The sequence below is a fragment of the Scomber scombrus genome, chromosome 10, assembly GCF_963691925.1.
Source record: "Scomber scombrus chromosome 10, fScoSco1.1, whole genome shotgun sequence".
Classification (NCBI taxonomy): domain Eukaryota; kingdom Metazoa; phylum Chordata; class Actinopteri; order Scombriformes; family Scombridae; genus Scomber; species Scomber scombrus.
In genome coordinates, this window is record NC_084979.1 from 6,053,596 (window position 1) to 6,077,820 (window position 24,225).

General features: G+C 38.2%; 1 protein-coding gene across 2 annotated transcripts in view; it reads left to right on the forward strand.

The window, feature by feature from the left end:
• The window catches only part of LOC133987822 (solute carrier family 41 member 1-like), an 82,479-nt gene that overhangs the window by 39,904 nt on the left and 18,350 nt on the right, over positions 1–24,225 (forward strand). The window contains exons 1-4 of one of the 2 annotated variants that reach the window (XM_062427282.1): positions 8,244–8,379; positions 10,048–10,403; positions 22,193–22,300; positions 24,036–24,107. In XM_062427282.1, the coding sequence (XP_062283266.1) occupies positions 10,092–10,403; positions 22,193–22,300; positions 24,036–24,107 (492 nt within the window). In that variant the 5' untranslated portion in view covers positions 8,244–8,379; positions 10,048–10,091. Of the gene's footprint in view, positions 1–8,243; positions 8,380–10,047; positions 10,404–22,192; positions 22,301–24,035; positions 24,108–24,225 lie in introns of those variants that run through there. The other variant, XM_062427283.1, reaches the window with a different exon arrangement.

Genomic DNA, 24,225 nt, shown 5'->3' on the forward strand with positions numbered 1-24,225 from the left:
TCTGCATGAAGCTAAATCATTTCGTGCGTGAAACCAGAACTTACAGGTGGCAGGGTGTGAGAGTGTGACGTACAAACTACAGCTGTTTCCCTCTCTTCTTCACAGAAGTGAGCAGTGACTTTAACTATGTACAGAAAGTGATTATAGTGTCAAATCATATTTCCTGGTGCTCCCTTGCTCAGCTATCCTGGGGGAAACAGTTCCCTCTGAGCTTCCAGCCAACACTGTGTATTTATATATTCAAATTTGATGAATGGCTCTGTGCAATTTGGAAGTGTATACGATGATTTGATTGGAGAGTGCCTTCTACCGGTATGTGATGAAAGTCAATGCAATTGGAACTGACTGGAACCAGCTCCAAGTAGCTGGGTTACCTCTAAATGGGCTAGATTACAAGTTCTAAATGGGCAGGGCTTGAAATGAGTAAGCAAAATTACGGTGTCTCAATCTTGTGAATTTGTGAAACATCATGAGTGACAGCCCAAGTATCAAAGTCCACAACTGGCCAAGTACAGATGACCTGTTTTATTGAGGATACATAAGACATGGGACAGCCAAGCATCCCAGAATAGATTTTGCAGTAGTAGTTAGGCTAAAAGCAGTTTTTGTCCAAGGACAGAAAGGGTGTCACTTTAATATGTTTAGATATTTTTTTCCTACATTATAGATTGGATAACACTATTGACTGCATCTAACTGTCAATTAGGTTATCTTTTTCTTCCGAAAAAGTGGTGTAATGAATTGGTTGTTTAGATATTTTATTAAAGCGTAATCAAACCAAATAAAGAACTACATGTAAAACATGGGGTTGGGATAACAGTAGTATCGAGGGTGTATGATGTGCATGAGTGTAAGTGTTTTAAGGTGCAATACAAAGGCATGGGAATAACTTAAAACAGCATATAAAAACAAATAAAAAGTGCTTGAAGGGGAAAAGGAAAGACAGAACTATAGCAGAGTAGCAGACAGAGAGAGAGAGATGCACAGCAGCCAGGCTTAAATACCCTGGAAACACCCCAGGGCTCCCAGGGTACCCCAGCTATCCACCAGCAGGGTGAACAAAGAGACTGGTGAACCACACTGCAACGCAAGATAACTCAGCAGGGGTCACCACAGTGGACTTTTGAAGAGAGACTTTTTTTTTTATCACAGTACAATGACAAGTACAGTGTCAAGAGCACTGCAGTTCCAATGCTAATTATTGTACTGTGTCTTCTGTACTGAGTTTGGAATTCTCAGTTGAAAACCCTAGCACGCAAGTACAAACTTGGTGTATTTTACATTGAGAAAAGTCTCTAGTCTCAAATTCAGGTTGAGCATTGATGTGGACTATTTACACAACTGTCAGCAACAGACTGTTGCCAACAGTTATACTGATGTGTGCAGTATACCACCACCGTATACTGTAGATACGGTGGTGGTGGGGGGCAAAACTTTTTACAGTGCTTGCATATTGCATATGATAATTCATACTTAGAAAGTAGAACTGAAGTGACATTCATTATAAGATAGTCAACACATTCCAAAATGCACCTGCATTGTTTTGCACTTTGTGACTTTCGATCAAATAAAAGACTATTTTTCCAGTCACATATTTCATCATTTAAGTTCTCTTAAAAATAGTGTTAAACTTTTGTCTCATTCTTGTGAACCCAGTATTGTGTATTGTATCGTTTCGTCTTGTGGGCTGAGTGTATCGTCACACCCCTACACATTACACATTTAGACATTTGATATGATTTTTGCTAAATAAAAACAAGGTAAGTCTAAGTCACTGTCAAATGGGACTCATGCATTAACAACTGCATGATGTTGATGCAGCAGTTGGCTACAGCACACAAACAACACAACATATGGTTGCAATGACAATTAGTAAAGTTTACACTTCAAAACTTTCAATTTACATTAACTATGCCACAGTATAAATGTTGTTTTTATGGATAGAAACCCAGTCATTCATTTCCAAGTGGCTGGACCCTATTCCTGTTCGCTGCTTTTGCTTTTTATTCATTAATTTACTGTGTATTTTTAGACAGGTAGTTGATAATTGTCATAACTGTGGAACTCATCTTCACAATGCACATACACAAAATGCACAGTGAGGATAATATAAGGAGACCAAATATTAGCTGTAATAACACAAGGAGGTGTTGCAAGAGTGGGTGAAAGTTGTGTGTGTGGGGGGTTGTGGTTTGGGGGAGTGACTTAGTCTACTTTTAGGGATACACATTAGACCTAAGACCAGTTGATTGGAGATGGCTTGTCCGATTGGGGACAAGACGTGTCCTCAATTGGGAAAAAGCGTTTTTTTGTGTCAGTGGTTAAAGTTAGGTTTAGTTTAAGGTTAGGGTTAGGGTAAGTCTCCAGGAAATTAATGTAAGTCTGTGTAATGTCCCCAAAAGTGACCTAGGTAAACGTGTGTTTGTGTGTGTGTGTGTGTGTGTGTGTGTGTGTGTGTGTGTGTGTGTGTGTGTGTGTGTGTGTGTGTGTGTGTGTGTGTGTATAGATAGAGAGAGACAGGAAGATAAAGTGGGTGAAGTGAGAGTATCACAAGGCCAACAGCTGCTGGTGTGACCAGCAACAGGTGCTCCAAGGTAAACTAGAGTTATCCAAGACATATCTCTTTGCTCATAGACCTACACTGTATCTGCCTACTTCAGATAGAATGTGGGTCCCTACAAAACAACTGCGAATAAGTTCATCTTGGGTGGCACTCTATAAAACTATTTGAAAGATATCGGGCATTCGCGTAAAAACAATTTCAGCCTGGTGGACAGCAGCCAGACAAATGGATAGCCAGACTTGTAAATAGCAGGACAAGACAGGTGTTTTTACAATGCAAACAGATGTAAAGAAGACAGACAAGTAAGCAGTCAGATGAAAAGACAGAAACACAGACAGACCCCTGTCTGACTATAGCGCTGCCACGATAGCATGGCTGGCAACAGGGGACAGGGACATGTATTTATAGCAACATTACAAGTTTCCATGATAGTTTCCACCACGCAGGCCAGAGACTCTGGAAACACATGGCTATCTATCAACCACTGCGCTTATCATCACACAAGTACCAAAGCTACTCTGTCGGCAGCAGCTTATGAAACGCAGCGTGGACCGAGATACCCACCGCCCTTAGTGACTTGCCAATAATGAATTTTTACTGTATTTTGTTACACCACATCACTGATTCCATCAACTGGTAGAGCATGTAGAAGCATATATTGCAGATTAGTGAAGTCAAGCTTTTGGGAAATCATCCAGTTAGTAAATATTTCTGGTTGAATTACTGAAAATAAACATCAGATTTTTCCATATGTCACCTGTAGATCAACATTTGCTACTCCCAATTGCTTGATGCAGTATACTAAACAGGGATTACTCTCACTCCCATGGCACACCATAGTGTTGACATCCGGCCTATAGTATCACACAGTATAATATGTGGTGGCAAGTACCACTGGAGCCAGCAATCTACCAGGGACATATACTGTAGGTAAATGTTTGGCAAAAATGGTTACATTTGCACCCTAATGTAGCCTTTTGTATAATGTGCAATTGATTAAATGTATACAACATTTGACACATTGTAAGTATGGTTATCCTTGTGTTTTTTGTTTTTAATTTAATATAATAACTTTATGTGTATAGCACTTTTCATACAGGAAATGCAGCTCCAAGTGCTTTACAACAAAATAAATTACACACATCAAGTGCTTCACATTAACAGGGACTAAAAGGAGCATAGAGCAATGTTAAACCTTAATGTAATATAATATAGAATATAAAAATAGCTTGGGGTCATTTGACCACATATATCTACTAAAAGTGTATTAATGAATGAGGAAAACGCAGAACTTGTTAGATCTAGGATTGAAAGTTTACCTTCTATATACAATTAACCTGTGATCATGGTCATCCTAACAACAGAATCACTATAGTAACAGAATCACGGAAGCTGGTGTTGATAAAGTATGTAAGAAATATGTATTTTTAAATGGTTAAACTCACACATGAATTTCTGGCAAGTCTCTATTTTTTACCCACAGCACTTCATCACAGTTCAGAGCAGCTCTACAGTGCAAATAATGCCTTCTGTTGTGTGTGTGTGTGTGTGTGTGTGTGTGTGTGTGTGTGTGTGTGTGTGTGTGTGTGTGTGTGTGTGTGTGTGTGTGTGTGTGTGTGTGTTAAATATGTATATGTCTGTGCATGCGTGTGCACCATGTCTGCATGAAGGCGTTAATGAGGTGCTGAAAATGCCAGGGCTCATACAGCTATGGGGATCTGTCGCCAAAGAACACCACATAACACATACAGTACACATAAAAAAGAACATACAAAATAGAGAAATGTATAGGGAAACATATGGGAAGGCAATCTCAGCCTTTCCTGGTTTTGATTATAGTTAATGTGAGTTGAAAATAAACAGTGAGGGTCTGTAAAGCAGATTTCCATAACCTCCAGGGGCTTTCCACCTCTGAATAGAAGGATAAAGGAATCCTTAACTATAACAGGGATCGTGTTACTATAAACTTAAATAAGACCAGGACTTAAAGCTTGTTACAGAAAAATCATCCTAACAGACCACCATGTTGCTGATACCACCAAGACTCAAGTGCACCTGAAAGTTTCTTTTTTTCTTTACTTTAAGATCTTGGAAAATTGCTCTTTATAGTTATCGACTCAAATATCTTGAACATTTTTACAAGCCTCTTTGTTTTGATTGCAGCAGTTTGGAGCAAGTCTAAACTGTTCATGTGTGCTTAGAAAAATAAAGTCTCTCCACTGGGGTCTTTTTTCTTTAGCTTCAGTATTATGTTGCAAGTGGGTGAGAATTTTGCCAGGCATTTGCCTATTTTAAAAAGTCCTATAAGTAAAAAAAGACATGAGCTGAACCTTTTGGGAGGGTTTCTTTCTCTTTAGTCCATGCTACCACCTAGTGGCAAAAGTGTGAAATGTCATTGAGTTTAATGAAATTGAAGTAACTCAAGGTACTGTCAAATGTTGGAAGTGAGATAACTGTTAGATGATTCACATCCTTGCTTAAGGATGCTACTGCAGATTAACTAGAAAAGACTTGAAACCAGTTATTATGTAAGAGTGTCAGTGCAACACCAACAGAAACAATGGAATTTATAGTTGTGAGGAAACTGCAGCAATGGGGTCCAAATCATTACCATATGGTTTCCCCCACAAAACTATCTCTACTGGAAGTTGATTTATCTACAGCCAATGCTATATGTTGCACGATGCCAGTAATTCCAAGATATTTTGTTAATTGATTCAATGCATTTTGGAGAGCTGAACTTTCCATATGGTCAACTAACCGCGCTAAATTCACTTTACATCCAAGGGCATATTATGGCTTGGCAAGTTTCACCCTCAGTGTTGTCAAGTATGCAGCAATGAGTATGTTGACATCTAAACATCTTATTTTTGTACAGAGTTTGGTTTGGTAGTGTTTGATTTAACTTCTCCACCTGATGACCAGCACTAGATAACAAGAGTGACAATTCTTTTTTTTCTGCAGCTCTTTTTAGTTCTATGGAGCGTTTTACCATCTTTTAGCTCATAGTTTTGGTTTTACAGACTACATCTTTACTGTTTTTATTCACATTCACCATAGCTTCCAGACACATCAGCTGTTTTCAGCAAGAAGCTTTGATAAACTACTGTATCACTACCAAACATCAGAAGAAGTTATGGATCTTAGTGGACAATTTGACAGCTGAAGAGCCAGATATTTCCTTCAGGTGTTGACAGAGACCAAAATACTTCAAAAAGGAGAGTGAATATAGGACTTACATTCACCAGAGGGCCAAAAACATGACTCCAAATGAATGATAATGTTGCTCTGGGTCTTCTGGATGTGTAAGTAAGCCACTGTTTACCATAGTCACCATATCAACTTTATAGGGTGATAATACTGTATGTCAAAGTTGTCATTATGGCTTACTGCACTGCCCCCAAGTGGCCAAAATAATAAAATAAAGCAGGTTGGGGTTGAATGAGTCACAATACTGATCATATTTAGGATAGTAGAGTGCATGTTAACACACTAAATGATTAATGATAGCACATGTTGTAAAGCATAAATATATACACATATATATATATATATATATATATATATATATATATATATATATATATATATATATATATATATATATATATATATATATATATATATATATGGTTAGGGTGTGTTTATATATATATATTATAATTTTACATTATTCTTATTATTCTTATTATGATGATACACAATGAGTAGGAATGCTTAAAAAAAGGTATTAACTTGGATGTTGTGTACTGACAAGCAGATTGCATACCTATTATAATACACCCTGATATGTTTTGATATGAAACAATAATGGACAGGACACACTGGATGTTATATTATTACTTATGTATAAGCACATAACAAGAGGCTGAATACAACTACAGCATTTCACTGCAATAGCTGACACACTAACTACACTACAGTACATATTACTGCGACAGCAATGAGTTACAACCAGCGGTCAGAGCTGTAAAATGAGAAATTTTCACTACATGAATGAAATACACAAGTGATGATTGTATTTTGCTGCAGACCACTAATGTATTAACACAATCACCACTACATGTCTGTTAAATGTCACAGCATGCCCACAGTGTGGTGCCATATTACAAACAAGAGAGCTCCTGTAAAAATACCATCATGCCGTTCTATGTTTCACAAGCCGGTGAGCTGGCGACAACAAATCAGAAATGGGTAACAGTGTAGAAATCCCAAATAAAATATTATTACATTCTTGAGTCAATTCTACTTTTGGTATTTGAATCGACTTGTGAAACTAGTAAATGTAAGTTTGATAGAAAATAACTGCTTAAACCATTAATTTCATTTTTTGTTATATTTTGTATTATAAATCAAGACAAGGCAATGAGTCATTTCTGTGGCCTGATTTGGAAAAATTCAAATTTAGGCTGCATGAAGCTCATCTGCAATGAATGTAGCAGGCCTCTAGAACTAGAGATTAACAAACTGGCTGAAGTTTGTGTCTAAACTTAAGAAACCCTGAGTGTCTAATCAATAACTTTGAATTTGGCAGGAATTCTGTAAATGCCAACAAGCCTCCTGTGAATAGAAATGTAAAAGTGTTGTAGCTGCCTGCTGCTGTCACCAACCTTACAGAGATGGAAAAGGACAGGAGGAGGATATCCTTATCTGCCAATGCCATGAAATTCAAGACGGTGCCCTGTGATTCATGCGCACTAGCTCTTACATTGCAGACACACTCACACTCACAGTGATCTAAACGCACAGATACAAAAATGCATGAGCAAACACAAAGTGAAACATACACATAGTCTTAATATAGAAAGACATTTACACTTGAGCGCATACACACATACATACGTACACTGTTATTCTTGGGAGCTTCCGACTCAGTTGTGCACACACTCCACCTCACAAGCTCTGGAGACAAAGGTAAGGGCAATAAATCAAATGTCAGCCTCAGCTACAGTAACTTATCTCCACTGTGTTTATTATAGGGTTAATTCTGTTTGTGTGCAGTCAGAGGACGACAGCAGATAATGTGCTTTTTAACTTTAGTGAGTGCATGTTGACTGAGTGTGTGTCATCTTTATCTATTTCCTGCTAGAGTTACAGTCTAGCAAACACGACTGTGTAAAGCTACTTCATACACTATACACTATACTTTAGGGAGCTTAAAGTCACAGATTTCCCTCATGTGTGCTCCCAAATAGGAGACTTACATTTGTTAACAAAATTTTGCTCCAGGGACTCGCAGGTGGTCCCATTAAAAATGATAAAAAGCTGTTTTTTTAATATGTTTTTTCTGCTAGGACCTTGTTTCTTTTGATATGCACTAGTGTTACTGCAGTACAGTCATGTTGATCTCAGTATGTTAAGTTTTGGGGTCTTTGACCTGAAAGGATTTTGACCCCATGTTCCGTGATTTTCCATTATTCAAGATGAAAGTGAGAAAATGCATCTATCTGATACTAAATTGTAATAAAATAAGGTTTGTTTTACAGTATATACTTCGTGTAAAATAAGGAATCACAGAGAGTAAATGAAACCTGACACAGTTCCCCAAATTTAAGCAGCTGCTCACTTTCTCCTCAGAGGGGGGCGGGGCACAAATTCGCTCCAGTTTATATCCAATCAGAAAACGCCGAGTTGTGTCACCACGGTTACCGGAGCATTATTATTATGGGATGTACACATGGCAGCCTCCATAGAAGGAAGGCATGTCAACATTAGGATTTGACACTTCTACTTTGCATGTTTCTGTTACGCAACTAATGGACCTTCAGATGAAATCGGACATATTCGGAGATTTTCGGGAGTCTGTCGTCGATATTGTGTGTATTCACATTTTTATTGGAAGTGTTAGGCATGAGCAGTGATGTCAGAGTATATGGTTTGAATTGTAATGTGATTGATGGTTCATTAACGCTCCCCTGTGATGTAAACAGATGCGTGAGTGCTGGCTGTGCTGCTTTAAACAGCTACAGAGTTTTTACAGTCATTTACAAGAAGATTACGTTGACTCAGCAGAGCTCCATTGTGCAAAGTGCTGCACTTATGATGTCTGCTCTGAATCTTCTTTAATATACAGAAACACATACTGTCAACTGAGGCCATGCATCATCCATTACAGCTTCAATACACACCATAGATATGTTGTTTTTTTTTTATTTTTAGATCATATAAACAGCAATGAGAGATGTACTTACAGGATTACTTTTGATATCTGACTCAGTTTATTGAATATATTACTGTAGAAATAGACCACACTATATCTACAATAGTATGGATACTGCAGATATAATGTTGCATGGACATTATACAATTTGTGTTAGGTCTGGGCAGTATATCAATAATATATACAGTGCCAGTCAAAAGTTTGGACACACTTTCTTATTGATGTGAATGGGAAGGTGTGTCCACACTTTTGACTGGTACTGTATATTATATCAATATCATGATATGAGACTAGATATCGTCTTAGACTTTTTGATATCTTAATATCGTGATATGGCAGTGTTTACCTACCCGGTCATTATAGCCACATTACTGATGATTTCTTATCAAAAATCTCACTGTGTAAATATTTTGTGAACGCCACAGTAGATATGAAATACTGTACGAGGTTAAATATTATCAGAGAGAAAAATGTAACATGCAACATTGTTATACACCAAACACATAGGACAGGAGGATCATAAATGGTGATTTATTTTAGGGTTGGGTGCAGGGAAGGCTAAGCTTTCACTGGCACACTGTACATTTTACCTCTCATATATGGAACCCCTAAACAAAAGGCAGTTAAAGGTAATTATACAAGTCAAACTCATGTGAATTCAGTAATAGGTAAGTTAATTAAAATGGAATTTAAAAGATAATATGAAGCTTTAGATTTTTCTTCTAACCTTATTCAGTTTGTAGAATAAACAATTTATCCTAAGCTATCTTTCACTAGCTCTTTATTTTAGTTAGTTTTCTTTTATTCACACATTTATTCATTTATCTACTCCCCTTTTCACACACACATTGTATATGTGCAGGTTAAACATTAGTCGAACAACCAAGCTAACGAAAACACTGTTAGCTAAACTTTCTGCTAGCTACCTTGCTGCAGCTAACTTAAATCATAAAATTATATAATTATCGGTCATTTTAATCTCCCATTTACTGCATAAGCATCACTTCATAAAGCATTTTAAACTGCAAGCTAACGCTAACATCCTCAGCCCCAGCTAGGTAGCTAGTCATTGTAAATAGAAGAAAAGAAAAGAGTGAATTAAGTACTAATTTATTTCATCAGCTTATTGGAAGTGAAGGAAATAAAAATGTTTCTACATTTTTATCAGCTCTTTTGGGGTTAAAGGAAAAGTGTATAGCTTTATTTTTGACTCTGTTACTGCTTTTTGCCAGTTTATAGGCTCTGTCCTTAGATACAATAAATGAAACAAAAAAATGACCATCCAATTGTCCCATGTCCCTTTTCACTCTCCATATTTCCCCAGATTAAGCCACAACTGCCCCACTCATCACAGCCAACACCTTCATCATGCCCAGTGAGGAAAAAGCACCACAACAGGCCCGCCAGAGGAAAAAGAGCAAAAAGTCCCGCTCCAAGCGGAAGATTACTGGTGGGAGTCCCAGTGCCTGCTTAGGAGACACCATCGAAGGACAAGATGACCTTATCCTACCCCCTGTCCTCCAGCCACCTCCTAAAAAGCCAGTGGAGGAGAGGCCGAAATTGTCAGCGGCTAAAGTGGAGGAGGAGTCATCTATATCTATCTGTCTACAGGTGCTATTCCCCTACCTGCTGGCTGGGATGGGCATGGTGATGGCCGGCATGGTGCTGGATGACGTACAGGTGAGTGATTATACCATCCTGGGCTGGTTTTGAAACAGTGGCATCGCAGATTTCAAGGTTCATTCCTGAACTAAGTGTCAGCATGTTAGTAGATATGTGAATATCTGTTTTCACATCTTCAAAAACTTTAATGCAAAGTCATAATAGTTCATTTTCACCCTGTAGTAATGCTAAGTTGAAGTGTTTGTGTATGTTGTATCTGACTGCTGCATATAAGTTAACCCATCTATTCTTTTCCATTCCATTTCATTCCTGCTTTTGTCTCTTGTGCCCGCAGTGGTAAACACAAGTCAAATTCTCTGTCCTGATTGGTTCACATAGCCTAACACACATCCACATTCACGAGAAGGCTGTATGGCCTTACTTGAAATGTCAGTTGTATAATAAAATGAGTGTGAGTGTTGTGCTCAGTGATTGTTTTGATGTGTTTTATTTAGTGCACATTTTACAAAGTCATATGGCCTGATGCCACCACATCCACTGGTTCAAATAAGATGCCACAAAATTATCAATATTGGTATCTTACAATACAGTACAGCACTGATGCTTAACAATACAATAATGAATGTTATTAAGCTATTTATTCTTCACAAAGAATTGCAAAATTAGAAGATTTTCGCTTTGTTGGTCTGGAAGTTGATGTATATATACACTCACCATGATTATTAATTATATTTACATGACTAGCTGATCCTGGTGCTGTGTATAATCAGCCCCAGTATGACAACCAATAGTGGCCAATCTTTATGACCACAGAGGAAAGTCTCTCATTTTAGAATATTTGCTATAATGCATGGTTAAGATAATCACAAGCAGCAGATGTCAACCTACACAATGCGACACATTCCCTTTTCCAGTGTAGACAGATGAAAAGACATAATCTTGCAGTGAAGCACTTCCTTGTTGGTGGGACACATATGATATAGGTGAATAGGGTTTTGTGATTCCTGTGTTATTTGAAATATTGGCACTCACTAGAATGTTTGTCAGCCAATAACAATCCCTGGTAGGGACATTTGCAGCAGGGAATATATTTGAATAATGTTTGTTAAGTTAGAAAACCAGCTGATCTCAGCTATTGTTAAAGCAATCAAAGGTCTTTTGTTCTGTGCCACTGTAGAGCCCTCTCTCTTGTGCGAGTGTGTTTTGTGTGTCTAGTCGGCATTCTGCTCCCTCTCCTTTAATTGATCTGAAGTGGGTACCTGTGTGTGTGTGGTCCTGTTTTGTTTTTGTACCCTGCCAGTTCTCCCTCGTATTTGGTTTGCAGCCAGCTGGGGCTCGGGGAAATCAGACACACTGCTGTCTGCTTTATGATGAGCCGGTACCGCTGTCCTTCTTCGTCCCTGCCCTCCACTGATTAACACACGTCTATCCTCATGTGGCTTCCTCCCTTCACTCTTATCTGTTGCTAATCAGTATTACCCCCAACCTCTCCTCCACAGTATCTCTTCACCCTCTGTCTTTAATGGAGGAGTTATAGGTTTGGCTGGGCACTGTCTCAAAGCACAGGGGATCATAGAAAGAAGATGGAGAGTAGCCATGTAGGAGAGTAGTATCTGAATGGACAGGAGATGAAAAACAGGAACATTACACCATCTGCCATTAGGCTCGTTACTGTCGCCTGTGGTGGTTGTGTATCTTGTCTTAGCACTTCTTGTTGCCACTCTTATATCTTTAATTCTACGTGTTATGTCCTGCACCCAATTTCTGCCTTCAGGCTTTTTTCAGTTTTGGACCTAAGTGGTTTGTCATTGCTTTCCAAGCTGTGGCTCACTCAGCTTTACTGAGCCTGGGCTACCTCACTCAAATATTGAAATATATTTCTGACGCCTCCATAACGATATTTGTTGGCTCAAAATGGACACATGAGCCTTAAATCACTTGTTCCTGACTCTTTCAGACTGAACCACTAAATTATTGGTCATTGTCACTACCAATAGACAAATGCACCAATAATATGTTCTGAAAATTTGGGTTGTGGTGGTAAATTCAACTTAAAGGCGTCCATAAATGGTCAGCCTACCAGTAGTGTTACGACCTTTACTTGGTTTAGTGACGAGAACCAAAGTCTATATTCATGTCTATTTTATGTATGCATTCAAATGACACATGACGAGGTTGTGTAGGCAAGAAAAATTAATAATTTTGCATTTGTGGGCTTGTAACGTGCACAGCTATTTGCCGCTTTGGTTCAGCGTTTTACAACCTTCCCGCTGTGGCTCATCGTATGACCACGGCAACCTGAGAAGCTTAGAACATAAGAAACAGGACACAGGAGCTGATTTTACTGGTCTCTGAGTTGAATTATAGCCTACATCATTTCACAAGCAAACACACCATTAAGGAGAAACAGTCGTGGAGCAACAAGGCTGGGCAGCAGCTTGTTTCCCGCTGATTTATAATACAGAATGTTACATTACTGTGTGACAGCTGCCGTGGTAACTGCTCGCTGTCTAAAAGTACAACTACAGAGTCTTGAGTGGAAGTAGTGTTTTGTCAAACTACTATTTCTAAGGTCAAGAAGGACCATTTTAATGCTTTTAGAAGTTCTAAAATTGCAGCTACCGAGCTCACACGCCAACAGAACGCCATCACCATGACATGACAAAAGTGAAAGCATTAAAGATGCAAAAGGGGCACATGTGCTTTATCTCTCTGCTGTTAGTCCTTATGTTCGTCTATATTATTGATTTAGTACATCTTTTATCTTGTTATCTTTGTATGATCTGTTCTTTTGATGGCTGTTACATGTTGTGTGGTCTTTGTCGTGACTGATAGAAGCAGCTCTGCGTGCTTTCATGGTCCAAGACAAATTTTCCTTCGGGGACAATAAATGCTATTTTACCCTAAAAGAAATGTACTAGTGAATTTTAAATCAATGAAGTCTCAATAGTATGTGTTTGTTTGGTCTTACATGTAGAATTACAGAGTAAGGAAATATAGTATAAGGACCTGCGTCAGGATCACAGCACAAAAACAGCAGGTGGAACCGAGGTAGAGATGGAGGGAACGGATTGAGAAAAAAGAATGAGTCACGATACAGAGGAAGATTTTAAAAAGAGGGATGAGAGGGAGAAGAATGCAGAGAGACCTGCGACGTAGGAAGAGGGATGTCACATGGCAAGAAGGAGGGTAGGATGAGAGGCAGAAAAAAGCAACAGGGAAAGCGGTAGTGTGAGCCGGTAAGCCGGTCGTTTCCCTCATGAGTTTGCATGTCAGGCAGTGCAGACAGCCCTGCCTCTATCTATGCTACGTCACAGCAGAGCAGAGCGGAGGGAGCAGGACTACCCTGATGCTGACAGGAGGAAAGGAGCACTCCAGTCTGCCAGAAAGCCGGCTGCTGCATCTTGTCAGCAGACCTTTTTAAGATGTCTTATTGACATTACGGAGCTCTTTTTGATTTCATCTTTAACCTTGCGCGAGCCTTCCAAAAGAGAGGAGCTGGAGGGACAAAGAACACATTATCACAGCTAAAAGGATCCTGCTGCTTCTAACTCTCGAGACCTTTTGGACTATTCTACGTATTCTTGGTCATCCGGTTGTCACGACGAGTACCACTTTCATTTGGAAGATACAGCTATGCCCTTACGCAGGAGGTCAGATGGGATCAAATAGATTATTCCAACAAACATTAAACTTGATAAAAAGGACTGTGAACTACATCTAATGGATTCAGGAGTAAATCAAAGCAATTGGACTTGAAATCTGAACACTTCATTGTCAGGTTCACTGTCGTTAACCTCTGTGTTGATGTCAAATCTGTCTTACTAACCTTTGCTTAAAAAAACAGGTCAGTTAGAGATACTCTGGCACTTGCGCTAAAGACTTTAGTACCTGTTCACCTGACGACCGCAGACGTGGAGCATCTGTGTGTATACAGAACATCGTGACCTATGAATCAGAAATGGTGTTAATGATTGTGTTCTCCAGTGGTGCTGACAAATGGATACCTCATCACTGCTGACTCACCACTGAGCAAAAGATGCCAAGCTCCATTGCCCTCCAGTTTAAAGCCTTTAAATTTGATTTTCTCTGAGAAAGAAAAAAAATAATTAATTGGAACAGACACAACATTAAGTGATAGTCCTTTGCTTGTTTTACTTGATCTCACTTTTATTGAAGACATGGTAGTAGCTGATTACTTTCTTCCTTGGTTTTCCTCAGATGTCAAAAGGGTAAACGTAAGCTGATCGATTTACATCCGCGTCGTCAAGAATGATTCAAGAAAAGCAAGCCTTTGGGACTTGAACAATGACGCATTCATCAACTCTGTCTCTCAGTTTTTCAAGAAAGGCCTTAGTGACTGCTTGAAAACATTTGCCCTTGGCCTCTTTTTTAAAACCAAAAATATTGATTTGTTTCTTGTTCAGCATTCACCTGGCTCACTCCTCAGTCTTACAGACAGGTGAAAATCCAGCCAAGCTTTTTTGGACATATTGCTTCAACTAAACCCACATCTGTTACGTTTGCAATGCAGTTACAATTACCATGGGATAACTATACATCAAACTTAGTACTCAATTAACCCTTCATTCAACATGGTGGTGACTCGACTGGAAGTAGAGCTACGCTACCAGGGCAAGAAGTTACGTGGCGTGACATGGAAGTTGACACGCTCAGAACATGGTTTCCTACCAGAGAGCTCCTGGCTCATTGCTGCCCAGGTCATCGTGCCATACCTGGTGTCAGGTCTGGGAATGGTCTCCGCTGGTATCGTTATGGACCTCATACAAGTATGAAAAGCTAAGAAATACTATTGGTAAACCTTTTGAGAGATTGATAGATGGATGAAAAGGGTTAGGTGAAAAAGCTAGATAGCTATAGTATTGTAGTACCATACTTTAATTCAAATGTTATTTAAATACACGTTGTTTTAACATCAACCTTTTTGAATGCTTAATATATTATGTTTCGGTTAACAAGAGAAAAGGTTTTGAGGATGAAGACTATGGCTGTGTCCGAAATCACTCCCTCGTTCACTCATTCACTACTCCTTCTATAATAGTCACTCAATAGTGAGCTGTGAGATTTCACTAATTACCATTTTCGTCATCATTGTCGTCTGTGGAATAACACAAAGGTAATATTTGCGTCTATAGAATATATAGACCTTTTTTTTTTGTTCGATTGGGGAATTTTCAGGGTACTACATAGTGGATACATGTACACATACAAATAAAAAGGTGGAATGTAAATGTATAGTGCACCATTTAGCAAATACAAAGCTGTCTCTGAGTGTGATTGGATATGCTGGACTATAAACCTCATTTAATCCCAAAGCAGCGCAGAGCTGCTATTGTTGCTCTAAACTCTGATTTAGAAGCATCTTAGCTTCCACGCCATTAATGGTCCACTCCGGAATAGGGATTTGTAACATGTAACTCTGAAAAATAATAGTTAGTTAATGGTAAGCTTCTTGGCTTGGGAAGCAACACTAGGCCACTAATATAGCAATAATACAGCCTGGCATGCTAACGTTTGAAATTTACATTAGAGCAGATAAACATGCTGTTTAAATCAAACCTAATGTATTTCAGGTTTAGGAAAGGCGAAAGAAACACCCTCTAAAACTCTTGAGATACCATTTCTAGAGCCCATTTCACACCACTTCAAAATGTTGGGAAATACAACCCTTTACAGGTCCATCATGCCTAGTTTTGTTTTTCTAAGCTATGATTGGATGATCACTGTTTGAGGGAGAAGTTTAGTGAATGGTAATTTGACAGAAAGAGGACCATGAATCTGAGCAAGCATATGCCAACGTTCCATACTTTACAGTTTTTGATACTCAGTGCTATGGGCACATTTTGATCTGTGCTGAAAATGCACTGAGGTTCCATACCCAGCCGTATGGATGAGTGAATGGATGGATTGACCTTAACAAAAGAGTTTGGTATGAGTTTGGCATGTAAATGAATGCAAGGTTATGTCAGATATATAGAGGTGAGTGAGACACATATTAACTTTACCTGCTGCTGGGGTGAGATAGGCCAAAGTTAGCTTCGTTCCATAACCAAAAGAACAAATTAGGGTCAGACTGACATGGCCTTTTATTATATATAATACATTAGCCATCCATCTAACCCATCTTTATTAAAACTCTGGCTGCTCTCTGACCACATATGCATGAGTCTTCGTAATAAATGTAGCTGTGACTCAACAGGTAGAGTGAGCCATTGCCGTTGGTGTGCCAGTATAAATGGCTGGATAAAAATGTGATACAAATGGATAAAAACGCAATACAAATGCAGCCAATTTACTATTTAGATTTTATTTGCGGAAGGAGTGATGAGTAAATGGTTGATGCATGATTCGATGGAATTCAATAAATGCACAAATGGATGGAAGATGGAACACAACAGACAAATAACTGGATGAATAAATGGGTGTATGAGTGGATGGATAGATGGAAATATTGATTTCCCTACTGTATGGTACTATATAGTAGTTTTACCATCCCTGACTCATCCCCGTTGATAGTGTTGTATTCTGCTCAACAGATGGAGCCTCGCTTAACCCTTTGTAGGTCACACCAAGAAAGTGCTATTTTAAAAAAATCTTTTTTTTTTGTTGCTTTTCCTACCTCTTTGAGGCCATGACAACATAAAACATGGATTTGTTTTCTCATTGAGCCTAAATGTGATGTTTTACAGACCTCATTCAGATCTAATTTGTTCAAAACTCTTTAAAAAACACGTTAGAGACTCATTCTGTTCATGTACAAGATGAAAAAATGAAACTCATTTTCAAAAATGTCTCCAGCAGGATTTGTTATTCTTCGTTTATACACCTATACACTAGCACAACCTGTGTCTAGCAACCATAACACGATCTGATGGTCTTTTTGTGCATTACATACCTCATACAAGTGGTAAAGATTGCCCAAAAAGTTTGGGTTAAATAGATTTTGTTTTTAACTAGATATCATGAAACAAAGTGACCTCTACCAAACGATTGAGCAGACCTACAAAGGGTTAACATCCACCTCTCTAAGCTTCTCTGAGCTTTCTAAATCAGATTTAGACGTGTCAGGAGGACCTTGGAATTAAAGCGAGCAGTTGATTTAAAGGTATTTGGAGGATGAGTGATGACAGATATAGAAAGAGGTGAGGCTAGAGAAAGGGAGAGGTTCAAGAAACTAATTATTAAATGAATAATGTCTCAATATCATGTAATGTAGCTGCAAGTGCACAAAGATCAGCGAAAGATGGTCCACATTGCTTGCAGCTTTTCCAGTATTTCTTACATTGGTGGGAGTCTAACATTTTCCATAAACTGCTCTAAAAATAACTGACTACACATGCTGATGATAGAATAATAATGTCTTTAACGATGAGAAGCACTTAAAAATATTGACAATAAAAGCAAACACTTCATAAACATTGTTTTTTTCCCTCTCCTGAGAGATAGAGTAGCACTGTGTTTAGTTATCTTGGCTGCTAGCCCTTCAGACTCAGACAGCCGAAGCAGTATTACAGCAGAAGTGGGCCATGTCCCATGATAACCTTCCAATATGACAGCTGTTAGCTAGACCTACCAGTCCACAGCCGGAGAGTGATGTGTATAAATAGACCCACACAACCTCGACGGCTCACCATCCCCCCCTCAAACACCCCCCACCCCAGCACCAGCACTTGACATATTAAAGCTGGTGTTATAAAAATGGTTATCTCATTGGTTGAGATGGCTCTACCCTTGATTTGTCTCATTGTGCTCCGCTCTATTATGGGTGTTTAAGTCTCATGCAATATCTCATTAAGGGCTTCTTCAATGTCTCTCTGAAAAGGTAAAACATGTTCATGGGGTTTATTATCCATATTGTAAGATCAATGAGTATCTACAACAGTGGTTAGGGTTAGGGTCACCTGCATGATCTTAACAAAGCTAAGCAAACTATTGATATTACTAAGGAACCATTTTCACTTTATCAGCATGGGAACAAGCATACATCATCATAAAATGGTGTGTATGTTTGTTCAACTTGTTAGCTGTAATGTCCACTGGTCGCCCATGGACTTCAATATTTGACCTGGTGTCATTTAACCCAAGATATTTTCTGGGCTTATGGCCACCAAAAACTATCCGCGTTGAATAGACAAATTGATTGAACTGCATTGGGTTTATGTTGAAGGACTGGATTTCTGTCATCATCGACTAACAGACTCACATCATCGACTCTTAATAGAACCAATGACTGGTGAAGGACGAGCATGTACTGTATTCTCGCGCAGGCTAGCTAAGGAGCTTATCGAGTTATTTGCATACCTCGTCCTTTTTTAAAAGTGCTTTTCTCCAAATGCTGGCGTATTTACCGCTGAAATTAATCTTGTCAAGTTCACAGAAGGACACATTTGCAGACACAACAAAGCACTCTATGGGATTTGGGTTTTAAAGTGGGTCAAATGGGTACTTTTCTGCACACTAGCTCTTAAAATAATGCATCATGAGTAGTCATTGTAAGTTGCCTTGTAGCGAAGCTTGTCCTGGTCTGTGATGGTTAAATGAATTAATACTATAGGATATTACATATTCAAGGGTGTTTCTATGTAAGTGCTCACAGATCAATAGGCATGTTATTTATTGTAGGCAAGAATGAACAATACAATACAATATACTTTATTGTCCCGCTTAGGGAAATTTGTCTTGGACTCGGCAACTGCGCCATAAATGCCTTGACAGCCACAATGACAACAAACAGTACATCACCAGCCATACCATCCCAACAACAATTACATAACAGTATTGCAGATATCCCATAACATTGCACACAACCAGACATACACAAATGTGGAAAAACACATGCTAAAAGATCACCATAATAAAAGCACTATTACATTATTGCACAATCTTCGGCCTCAAGCAGCATTGTTTAGGAATTTGATGGAGGTTGGAACACGTCTCAGCTAGAAGCCATCATCAGAGTAATCTAAATGGCAGTTTATATAAAAAGCAAGTGAAGTTCAAATACCAATCAGCAAAACATAATTGCATAATAGGATCCATCTGTGAATGAACTGCTCTCCTAATGAAGGACCTATGACCACAATGATCAGAAAAACAATGACTTGAGTCATATATACATAACTTATAGCAAGAGACCATTTATTAAGAACTATACAAAAAAAAACCCCACAAAACATTATAAATAAATAACCTTCACAATTTACATTATCTATGACCTTGATTGAGGAAAAATAGTAACAAAATGAGTCTTTACTTAAAATTGTCCAAACTGCAATAATGAATAATCTATGGGTTCAAACGACTTAGTTAACAGAAACATCTCTGAAGCAAGAGTTGTCTATAATGGGGACATATAGCATGTAAAAGGAAATGAATAAATAAAATCAATAATAAGGAGCTATATGATCCTGTTAGTCCAGATAGTTTAAATTTATCAAGAGAACATAGAAAAAATACATCAAAATAAATATTTAAAAAAGTTAAAATATAGCAAAACAAATTAAGAGCAATATGACCACTAAGTAATCTGTACCATTTGAAGAGTATATAGAAACACATATAAAAAGTGTGTTTCTATCAGTCTGTTTTCTATAGACTCTAGTATTGAGATGTTCCTCTACAATGACACAGATTCTATCCTCTGTACTTAATGATAATTTTATAGTTGACATGCTAGAATTTAGGTGTATTCTGACATCCTCCAGTTCCATGAAACACATTCGTTTTTGCCCACAATAAATTAGAAGACTATTGATCTGTGAGTGCCGGCGTTCTGTTTGTTTTGATCCAAGCCAAAACTGTACATCCGTCGTCGGCTTCTTCCCTCTCCTTCCCTTGTTCCGGCCTTCTCTGCCACTCCCTCCTCTCATCTATTCCCTCCCTTCTTCCCTCTCCTTCCCTTGTTCCGGCCTTCTCTGCCACTCCCTCCTCTCATCTATTCCCTCCCTTCTTCCCTTCCCTTCCCTGCCTCTGCTCCACATCACTCCACTCTTGGCAGCCGCATTGTCCTTTTTACATGTGAATCTATTTACAGATCTAAAGCGTCTTGGACCTGCCAACTGGGAGTTGTAGTCAGAAAAATATGAGGCAGACTCTGTGAACTGTACGTCTTGTAAACCCAGTGAACCTGTGTGTTATGGCGTGGCGTCAAAGGCGATGCTCAGAGATGTGGAAAGAGGGAAAGTAGGCTACTGGGTTAGACTAGAATATGTGATGTACTTATTTCCTGGCCCTAGCACATAGGTGAGATTCACCCCCTCCTCACCCCATCCTCACCTCCTTGAAAAATGAAATAGATAAATAAATTAATACATGTGTTCTAAAGACACAAACATGCCTTTCATTTATTACAATATCAATATCTACAAATATAGTCTCAAAATGTGTAGATGCTTTTAAAACAAATACATGCGTAATAACTAAAACCTTTCACATCACATCATAAAATATATGTGTTATCTTTTATTTAAACTTGAAGAAAGTCATTGAGGGCTGGCACAAATTTACAATGATGTCAAGTATAAAAAAAGAAAGAAAATCAGTGGTATAAGTACAGTTAAATATACAAGATATAAAACAAATGAATTAAAACGTGCAAACAGAAGTCTAGTGGTTCGTGATCATAGATTTTAAATATCAAAGGATTATTAAATTATCAGCTTCAGGCAGTCGGAGCATACAACATAAAAGCAGATCTTCAGTACAAATTTAGGACTAAGTCAGAGTCAGTAATTATACTGAGTGTGATGTAATCCAGAGGACCAGTGGAGCATAGCTGTGATATAAGATGGTAGCTTCCCAGAAAGGTTGCAGCAGTTTTGATGAAATGTTAATTAATTGACTAGATGTCCAACACTGGTCTAATTATTTGCTCTAATGAAGATGATAGATCCCAGCAATCTTTTACTGTATTTAATGCTCAAGATTTTTTCTGGCTAGTGATGAACCAGAGTTGGAGCTAAGTCATTAATTCTGTGTTATTTCATTTATCATTCAACTTGTTGTTTATTTAATCTGTTTATTGAAGTAATTACTATTGTAGCCTACTCTGATTTTGTGTCAAACAGGTCATATCAGTTGTTAATAACAATAATAATAATAATGGAGAAACATCCAGTGTTTTTCATATATTGTTAATGATTAACTGATAATCAATTGTTTACACGTCTGACTATTGATTAAATATGTGAAAAATACCCTCTGTAGCAGTTCTCACCATAATGGCCCCTCTCATTCTCTCTCTCCCCACCTGAACTCTACCTTACATCTACATTGCACCCACTTTGGACCAATCAGACGTCCTTAATCTCCTGGATTAACCCTCACATAGCCTACTGTTCAGGGTCACATTTGACCCATTTTTATATTTGAGAGCAGTTAAAACACCCTAAATACTTTGTACTTTTTAGCCTGACATCTGATGACTTCTCTTAATGGGTTAGGATTAGGATTAGGGTGTTAAGAGTGTTTGACCCATATTTATTCAAAAATTCAAAAAGAATACTGTTACATTCGTCACATGTAATACAAAGAATTAAGAATAAACTTTCTCTGCTTTCTGAGAGCTTCATTAATGATGAATCTAGCTACTGTGTGTGAGGGTTAAAGACTTTTTCCCGGCATTCAGGACTTTATTGCTTTAAATTTGCATGGCTAACTCAGAGGGTATATCTGTTTTAGTGGAGATGACACTGATGTTTTTTCAAATTAAAATATATGCCATGATTAACAGGAGGACCTGGAAGATTGGTGACGATGGTGTCCGTTTGTGTTTTTTGAGCGATGGTCTGTATCTGTCTAAACAATGTTTCATTTTTGTGTTGCAGCACTGGGAGGTGTTTAAGGTGATCACAGAGGTGTTCATCCTGGTGCCTGCGCTGGTTGGACTGAAAGGAAACCTGGAGATGACCCTGGCTGCTCGACTCTCCACTGCTGTAAGAAGAGCTAGGTGTTAAATCATACTGTAGGTTCATTGTATTTCAAGTCAGTCTTAAAACAACATTCAGATATTAAGTTTACCAACTCTGTACAAAGATAGCTGTTTCTCTGTGATCCATTATGGATACGCATCAGTATATCAGTGATGTCATTGCCTGAATGAAAGCTGCTGCTGATATAAAACACGTTACATTCAGTAAAAAGTGATTAATGAAAATGACGTTTGGCATTATCAATACAGTTTCTGACTTTACGAAGGCTCTTGTTTTAAAACTTCCGGACATAAAGATAAAAAAAGAAAAAATAATAATTTAGTTCTCTTCTCTCTCTCCATGTATACTACTCACATGGCATTCCTGAATAGTCTAACTTGTCTTGAAAAATCAATGTATGGCATGCCTGGGTGAAACATATACAGTGCTGGGGAGTAACTAGTTACATGAAACGTTATGTAATTTAATTACAAAATAAATGTAACTGTCATCTGTTACAGTTACTAAGAAAAAAATATGTTATTAAATTACAGTTACTTTTTAATTCTTTGAAATCAATATTTTGTTTATACTTACCCCTTACCCTTATAAATCATGTCAGTAAACATGAAAAACAGCTGAACTTTTGCTGATTTTGGTACTGAATGGGAACACTTACCCTAACAGCTGAAAACATTAGTTAGAAAAGTAATCAAATGTAATAAGTTACAATTACAATTGAAGAACAAACTGAAATGCCACATTATCTTTGTGTTATTGTCACTCCACTGCAGCTCAGCACTTACTTGGGAAGATATCCACTGAATGTGTGTGTGAGATTTTGTCCCTCCATCACTTAAACTGGAATAATGTTAGGACAGCAACCCAAAAAGCGTCTCAGTCTATATATGAGCATGTGAATGTTGAATGAAGACACACTTGAAAAAATGTGAAACCACCCTCATGCAATATCATAGCTGTTACACAACACTGTCTTTTTTCCTACTTACTACATTACTCATATTAACTCACATAAGAGGAATGTATTATTTAAACCTGTTAATATCATCTAATACCATGGAAAACTAATGTTTGTTTTTCAGCTCAGTTTGAGCTGTATATCGGTCTAATTGCAACAGCGTAAAACGACTTGAACAATGAAATGGTTTCTAGAGGTGAGATCAAGCATGATCACCAGATGTTAAATCATGTAGAATGACACTGAGGTCCTATCCCATCACAGTGACCTACTCATAGGTTATGATAACATTTTACTCATCAACCTCATAGCTCAGATCTGAGAGCATGGTGACATTGGTACTGTAGAGTCCAGCAGGGCAAGAAATACAAGCGGTCAAACAATCAGAGACTCAGTGTTTCCTCCAAGATTTTTTTCCAGCAGTGAAATAAGTTTAAAGTAGTTTGGAACTGTTCCAGAGTTTTATTCATGTTTAAGAGGAGCTTTTGACACCAGAAAGACTCCGGAGGCACTTTGTGGACCTCCAGAAGGACTCTGGTTTGCAATCGGGTGTGCGTGGTTCGCATGTATAATGTAAAAATCTCAGCAGTGGCGTTCATCATTTAGCATTGCTTTTGACAGCATATAAGGGGAAACATATGTATTTATTCAGCTTCATGTTTGGAAATGAGGAATGTATTATCCAGATCAACATGTTTGTCATTTCTTTAAACTTATATAACTTGAATGATTGAAAGTTAAACATGATTAAATTAACTGGTGGTATCTGTTTGTCTTTAGGCCAACACGGGCCAAATGGACGACCCTGACAAACAGTGGACCATGGTGTGCAGCAATCTGGCTCTTATACAGGTAACATACTGAAGACTGGAAACTCAGTTACTCTATGTGTTCACCTTTTTGGGGCAAATGAGGAATCAAGTGAATCACTGAGCTACTTTATTTCTAGGTATCTGATGTCTAATGAATT